The sequence below is a fragment of the Trematomus bernacchii genome, unplaced genomic scaffold, assembly GCF_902827165.1.
Source record: "Trematomus bernacchii unplaced genomic scaffold, fTreBer1.1, whole genome shotgun sequence".
NCBI lineage: Eukaryota > Metazoa > Chordata > Actinopteri > Perciformes > Nototheniidae > Trematomus > Trematomus bernacchii.
In genome coordinates, this window is record NW_022988036.1 from 31449 (window position 1) to 39557 (window position 8109).

The 8109-nt window shown below is 38.0% G+C and overlaps 1 protein-coding gene across 1 annotated transcript; it reads left to right on the forward strand.

The window, feature by feature from the left end:
- Nucleotides 1-5386: 5386 nt before the first annotated feature.
- LOC117472321 (RNA-binding protein 39-like) lies at nucleotides 5387-7470 on the forward strand (the record flags this gene model as incomplete). The annotated part of the gene is given in 2 exon segments (XM_034117465.1): nucleotides 5387-5548; nucleotides 7419-7470. A coding segment is annotated over 1 exon segment (51 nt), but the record flags the coding sequence as incomplete, so codon positions are not given.
- Between the last annotated feature and the right edge of the window lie 639 nt (nucleotides 7471-8109).

The window sequence follows — 8109 nt, forward strand, 5'->3', positions numbered from 1 at the left end:
TCTGGGACCCGGAGTAATCTGCGGCCGCGAGCTGTTATGTGCCATCATGACACGCATGGTGTTCTTTTTTTATATATTCTAATGCAGCGCGAGCTGTGTGCTCGAGTCTTCCTGTCGGCTCTGCTCATGGATGAAGGTCTAGCTTCAGCAGCTACATTATCTACGGTGCGTTCGTTAATATTAACTGTGCGGTCCGGAGTCACTGTGGCACAGACTGGACCGCTGGTGAACAGCTGTTAGAGCGGGCCGTTCAGGTGTTCAGAGCAGAGCTCCCTGTCGGAGCGGCAGAGCGTGATGTGCACTGAAAAGTGTTTCTGTCGCAATATTATTTAATGAATCGTTGAGCTAGCTAACTAGCATACATTGTCACTATCTGCTAACGTTAGCTTTAGCCTTAGTTTTCAAATAGTTTTTTTCATAGGCTATAAACGGAGGTGGTATAAGTATATATCTTGTACTTGAGTAAAAGTAGAAGTACTCAGGTCTTGTACTTGAGTAAAAGTAGAAGTACTCAGATCTTGTACTTGAGTAAAAGTAGAAGTACTCAGGTCTTGTACTTGAGTAAAAGTAGAAGCACTCAGATCTTGTACTTGAGTAAAAGTAGAAGTACTCAGATCTTGTATTTGAGTAAAAGTAGAAGTACTCAGGTCTTGTACTTGAGTAAAAGTAGAAGTACTCAGGTCTTGTACTTGAGTAAAAGTAGAAGCACTCAGAGCTTGTACTTGAGTAAAAGTAGAAGTACTCAGATCTTGTATTTGAGTAAAAGTAGAAGTACTCAGGTCTTGTACTTGAGTAAAAGTAGAAGTACTCAGGTCTTGTACTTGAGTAAAAGTAGAAGTACTCAGATCTGGTACTTGAGTAAAAGTAGAAGTACTCAGATCTTGTATTTGAGTAAAAGTAGAAGTACTCAGGTCTTGTACTTGAGTAAAAGTAGAAGTACTCAGGTCTTGTACTTGAGTAAAAGTAGAAGCACTCAGATCTTGTACTTGAGTAAAAGTAGAAGTACTCAGATCTTGTATTTGAGTAAAAGTAGAAGTACTCAGGTCTTGTACTTGAGTAAAAGTAGAAGTACTCAGGTCTTGTACTTGAGTAAAAGTAGAAGTACCAGAGTGTAGGAATACTCTGTTCCAGTAAAAGTAGAAGCACTCAGATCTTGTACTTGAGTAAAAGTAGAAGTACTCAGATCTTGTACTTGAGTAAAAGTAGAAGTACTCAGATCTTGTATTTGAGTAAAAGTAGAAGTACTCAGGTCTTGTACTTGAGTAAAAGTAGAAGTACTCAGGTCTTGTACTTGAGTAAAAGTAGAAGTACTCAGATCTGGTACTTGAGTAAAAGTAGAAGTACTCAGATCTTGTATTTGAGTAAAAGTAGAAGTACTCAGGTCTTGTACTTGAGTAAAAGTAGAAGTACTCAGGTCTTGTACTTGAGTAAAAGTAGAAGCACTCAGATCTTGTACTTGAGTAAAAGTAGAAGTACTCAGGTCTTGTACTTGAGTAAAAGTAGAAGCACTCAGATCTTGTACTTGAGTAAAAGTAGAAGTACTCAGATCTTGTACTTGAGTAAAAGTAGAAGTACTCAGATCTTGTATTTGAGTAAAAGTAGAAGTACTCAGGTCTTGTACTTGAGTAAAAGTAGAAGTACTCAGGTCTTGTACTTGAGTAAAAGTAGAAGTACTCAGATCTGGTACTTGAGTAAAAGTAGAAGTACTCAGATCTTGTATTTGAGTAAAAGTAGAAGTACTCAGGTCTTGTACTTGAGTAAAAGTAGAAGTACTCAGGTCTTGTACTTGAGTAAAAGTAGAAGCACTCAGATCTTGTACTTGAGTAAAAGTAGAAGTACTCAGATCTTGTATTTGAGTAAAAGTAGAAGTACTCAGGTCTTGTACTTGAGTAAAAGTAGAAGTACTCAGGTCTTGTACTTGAGTAAAAGTAGAAGTACCAGAGTGTAGGAATACTCTGTTCCAGTAAAAGTAGAAGCACTCAGATCTTGTACTTGAGTAAAAGTAGAAGTACTCAAATCTTGTACTTGAGTAAAAGTAGAAGTACTCAGATCTTGTATTTGAGTAAAAGTAGAAGTACTCAGGTCTTGTACTTGAGTAAAAGTAGAAGTACTCAGGTCTTGTACTTGAGTAAAAGTAGAAGTACTCAGATCTGGTACTTGAGTAAAAGTAGAAGTACTCAGATCTTGTATTTGAGTAAAAGTAGAAGTACTCAGGTCTTGTACTTGAGTAAAAGTAGAAGTACTCAGGTCTTGTACTTGAGTAAAAGTAGAAGCACTCAGATCTTGTACTTGAGTAAAAGTAGAAGTACTCAGATCTTGTATTTGAGTAAAAGTAGAAGTACTCAGGTCTTGTACTTGAGTAAAAGTAGAAGTACTCAGGTCTTGTACTTGAGTAAAAGTAGAAGTACCAGAGTGTAGGAATACTCTGTTCCAGTAAAAGTAGAAGTACTCAGATATTGTACTTGAGTAAAAGTAGAAGTACTCAGGTCTTGTACTTGAGTAAAAGTAGAATTACTCAGATCTTGTACTTGAGTCAAAGTAGAAGTACTCAGATCGTGTACTTGAGTAGAAGTAGAAGTACCAGAGTGTAGGAATACTCTGTTCCAGTAAAAGTAGAAGCACTCAGATCTTGTACTTGAGTAAAAGTAGAAGTACTCAGATCTTGTATTTGAGTAAAAGTAGAAGTACTCAGGTCTTGTACTTGAGTAAAAGTAGAAGTACTCAGGTCTTGTACTTGAGTAAAAGTAGAAGTACCAGAGTGTAGGAATACTCTGTTCCAGTAAAAGTAGAAGTACTCAGATCTTGTACTTGAGTAAAAGAAGAAGTACTCAGATCTGGTACTTGAGTAAAAGAAGAAGTACCAGAGTGTAGGAATACTCTGTTACAGTAAAAGTCCTGCATTCAAAATGTTCCTCAAGTGAAAGTAGAAAAGTATTCTCATCAAAATATAGTGAAAGTAGCGACAGTAAAAGTAGTCATTGTGCAGATTGGTCCATTTCAGAATAATATATATGATATGTTTTATAATGATTGATCATGAAAGTGTTCTCAAAGCTGGTAAAGGTGCAGCTAGTTTGAGTGACTTTGTATACTGCAGGGTAGCTTGTGGATTTACTCCAGGTGGAACTAAAGTCTGATTTAACACTTGGTTATATTTCACATCATTCATCCACATCTGTGAAGTAACTAAAGGTATCAAATACATGTAGTGGAGTACAAGTACACCATGTACCTCTGAACTGTAGAGGAGTAGAAGTACAAGGTAGCAACACATGGAAATACTTAAATAAAGTACAAGTATCTCAAAATTGTACCCAAGTATAGTACTTGAGTTTATGAACTTAGTTACTTTACACCACTGGCTATACAGACAGAAAGACTAAGCCTTGCACAGAGGCATGAAAATACATTTTCAAAATGCTCAACAGTGCTGCCAACATTATAAACTGACTGCTACACAATTAAAATAAATGCTTTTATACATTTCTATTAGATGTGACTCTTTGGCGTTTCTGTTATTAACTGCTTTAGTTGTTCTGAATGCTAACATCCTGTTGTTCCTCATTTTAAAGCCGATATTCCGTGGGGTCGGGGGGCTCGGATCCTTGTCACCTTTTTCATACCTGATGAGTTTGCATCCCTGTATAACAGAGTGCACTGTAAAAAAGGATTTGATCAATAAGTTACTCTAACTTTCCTCTTTAAGTTACTTCCACTTAATATAACGATGTATGCAGTTTCAACTTCGTTATATTTGAACTCAGCTTTATAAGCCAGTTCAATGACCTGTACATTCTGTAAAGTCTATTTGTTTTAACCTGTTAAGCCCGAGAGACCCCGGTACCGGGGCACTGCCGCAACATCTTGCAGGAAACAGTGTCTGAGGGCATGTTCATTTAATAAACTATGAATGTTTTATATCCATGTAACGGGAAGAAACTCATCGAACTGATAATTTTTTTTTTTTTTTTTTTTTTTAAAAACACAATGCTAACGCTGATCCTCTGAATTAGCAACGAGCGAAAAATGCTAACAGATTACTGCACCGAAACTCACTCATAAAACCTTATTATTTATCTCTTCTCCACATCCAACCCATCGATTCACATCGTGAGATGACACAGAATCGATGGGTGCATACATTATCACTCTATGATACGAACTCGCGACTTTATAAACAAAAACAGACATCAAAACATGTGGCGCTAGGTAGCTAAAAACGCTAACATGGCTCACCTGTGTCGTAGTCTGGTCAAAAGTGGTCTTCAATGGCATTAAAACGATTAAAACGCTGCTGAAGTTAATCCATAGGTTCATCCAATGTGTCTGTGTCCCTTTGAAATGATTTCTGATAATCCATGATCAATAAGACTGCTTTTCCGTTTCCAGATGTCAGAGCTAGAGATAGCTTCACTCTGATTGAAAACTGCATGCGCGAAGCCCCCACCTTTTTTTTTTACCATGTGTGTGTGTGTGGTGAAATTCCCCTTCGATTCTATTGGCTCTAACGGTCAGAAAGATATGTCAATCACCAAAATCGACCAATGGGTTCCAGAGAAATGGTAAAAACCCCCATTGCCACCCAAATCACCTCAGAGGTGGAGTGTTTTTTGCTAAACCTCTCTAAAAAGGTCAAATGTCACTTGTTTTGCATCAATCTTGATACAGGGTACTTATTATATGTTGTACTAAAGCTTTTAGTCTACCTTACCATCATCCAAGGGTAGTTTTCACTATAAGTAAAAAATAATCTTTGGACGGACACTATCATTTACAGTTTTTTACTATGTTCAATCTGAATTTTCTTTAAAATAAAAAACATCTATATTGTTCTGACTTTTCTACATCCAACTCACAGGTTTATCATTACTTTGAGAAAAAATATTATTAATTTAACCCTTTTAGAAGGGAAGATATGGTCATTTGTTCTGGGAATGTCATTTTCGAGCCTGAGACCTGAAAAACAGGCTCAGGGCGAAATTAACAGAGTGAGTTTTGACCTGGGTTGTTCATGAACTTTTCATGGCCTCTTAACATGAAAGTGGCGATGATGAAATAGTCCCGGATGTTTGGTCTTAAAGTAGTTTTCATTGGATACAAGGCTTTTAATGTTTAGGGACATGAGATGTTTGTAATGCTGTGAATGGGTTTCAATGTGTGTCATTCTGACTCCCCAGGTTTTCTCATTATAAGTTAACCACTACTTGGAAGCATCATGTTAGTCTATTAATGTAATGTAGCCTACTATGTCTTTGTATGCTGCTGCAACGCAAGCATTTTCTAAATTGGGATCAATAAAGTAGGCTACATCTTATCTCTTATCTTATCTACAGCGCAGAAATGGGAAAGATCGTCTATTGTCTGAAGTTGGAATACAGAGGATTCCTGAAGTCTCGTTACTTCTGTGTTATGATCTCGCCGCCGGAAGTATCGCGGGAATTGCTTAGAGCGCCATTTAAAACACGTAAAGTCGTCGTAAGGGCAGCGACTGCGACCCGTTAACCGGACAGAGCGACTCACGGTCCCTCGGTGACCCACCCCCCACCAGGTAAGAGTCCCGGGATCCTCATGGAGACACCCGGGAAACAGCAGCTGTGAAGCGGATCCGAGCCTCCGAGATCTCAGCCTCGTGTGCAGCGGCTAGCCGTTGGAGCTAATGTGGCTAACAGCTAATGTAGGCTAATCTCTGGGAGAAGTGCTCAGAGTATAAAGAACTCGTATATAAATATATGTATATAAAGATATATGTTTAATACTTTGAGCAGTCTGATTGTAATCACACTATGTGTTCTATTACCAGAGGTAGTACTCAGATCGGTTAGTAAAAGTAGAAGTACTCCGATCGTGTACTTAGCAAAAGTAGAAGTACACAGATCGTGTACTTAGCAAACGTAGAAGTACACAGATCGTGTACTTGAGTAGAAGTACTCAGATCGTGTACTTAGCAAAAGTAGAAGTACACAGATCGTGTACTTTAGTAGAAGTACACAGATCGTGTACTTCAGTAAAAGTAGAAGTACACAGGTCGTGTAGAAGTACGCAGATCTTGTACTTGAGTAAAAGTAGAAGTACACAAATCTTGTACTTAGTAAAAGTAGAAGTACACAGATCTTGTACTTGAGTAAAAGTAGAAGTACTCAGATCTTGTACTTAGTAAAAGTAGAAGTACTCAGATCTTGTACTTAGTAAAAGTAGAAGTACCAGAGTGTAGGAATACTCTGGTACAGTAAAAGTAGAAAAGTATCAGCATATAGTAGTGATTGTGCAGATTGGTCCATTTCAGACTGTGTAGTTTATACATTGAGTTAGTGAGATTATGACTCTAAATGTGTTTTTATAACAGTAAGTTGGAGCTAGTTTGAAGTCAAAGTCAACTTTATTGTCCATCTCAAAATATGTTTGTACTCACAGAAAGATCGAAATACACAGAAAGACTTTATAAACTGCTGCTGAATATCTTAACCTGTAAATATATCTCAACGTTTATATAATAATCAATTTATATGTTGTATTGGCTAATAATCTAAACCCAGAAAGTAACAAGTATCTACAAGCTGTCAGATGAATTGCAGTAGAGTAGAAGTAAACAGTATCATAAACTAAGAATACTCACATAAAGTACAAGTACCTCAAAATTGTACCTAAGTACAGTACTTACTACCCACCACTGTATAAAACTACCAGATTAAAGTTGAATTGACTTCAGTCAGAGCAAACTGAGTGTTGTTCAGTTCTACTAAAGTAACTTCTGTGTTTCTGTGTACAGCAGCGTGTATTTATATGTAATAATACCACCTGAGGTGTTAGGGCTTCTGAGACACTGCTGTGTAACAGAAACTCAGGAACTGCGCTCAACCACACGTACTCTCAAACTAGGGCTGAGCGGTGTGACAAAAAACTAATATCTCTGTATTTTTGTACATTATAACGGCATCACGGTATTTATTTATTCTTCAATGATTGGAAATGTATTTATATTTATATGTTTTGGCCGCACCAAAAACCCCTGCCCAGTGGAGGCCCTCAAGGGTCTGACGTGGTGAAGGGATCACAACTACAAAGAGTAAACCATTATACTGTGCTAACTTTGCGAACAACAAAAGCACTGTTTGAAAATGTAAACAAACTACCTTCTCCGAGTGTACACTTAAATACTTCCCCTGGGGACTCCTTTCACTGTCGCACCGCTCGAGCGCCCTTCGACACTTTTTCAACAGTCTGAAAAATGAAAAACGATGAAAAATGAATATCACACGGTATAAAGTTCACGGTATTCTGTATGAAGCGATGAATTATAATTTACACTTTTGACCCCGTGTGAATCCTGCCTTTCACTCTGACCGCTCGCTGCTATAATAACGCCTGAATGTATGGCTCCAAAGTCTCCATCTCAACTTGTCTCTGATGTGTGTGTGCAGCATGGCGGAGGAGCTGGACGTGGAGGCGATGCTGGAGGCTCCCTACAGGAAGGTGAGATCTGATGATGATGATCGGCACTGCTATCTCCTCTGATTCAATATGGATCTGATGATGCATGTGTCACTGACCGATATGAGCCAAGGATAAACAGATTAAATTCATATTTCAGGGACAACAGAATCAGAGGAGCTTTATTCGTCCCACAGCGGGGACATTTAGATTTGATACAGCGGGTGAAGAGCCAAAGACAGCTTAGTATTAATTAAGAAACTTGCATACAAATATGAAAACAACACAATTTACAAACTACACATCCAGTACCAGTAACAGGTGTGAGACAGCAGCCAGGTGGTGGTGTTACAGGTGGGAGTGTATAGCACAGTTATTCATAGATGACAGAAGTTGAATGGTCTAACTAAGAGACAGCAGCCAGTAATAATAATAATATTAATCAAGCTGTATATATATTTATATATATTGCACGCGAGTAGTTTTGCACAACAGGGTGTTGTAGTGTTCTGACTCCACAGGGAACTGTCTTGGAGCTCTTAAGAAGCAAATTAAACTTTTTAATCCATGAAAACTAGGCCTTAAACTCTAGACTAGATATGGCAATGAAAATCTGACGACCCAATCTCTAAGAGGATAATAAGGATAAGATGATAGATACTTTATTGATCCCAATTAGGG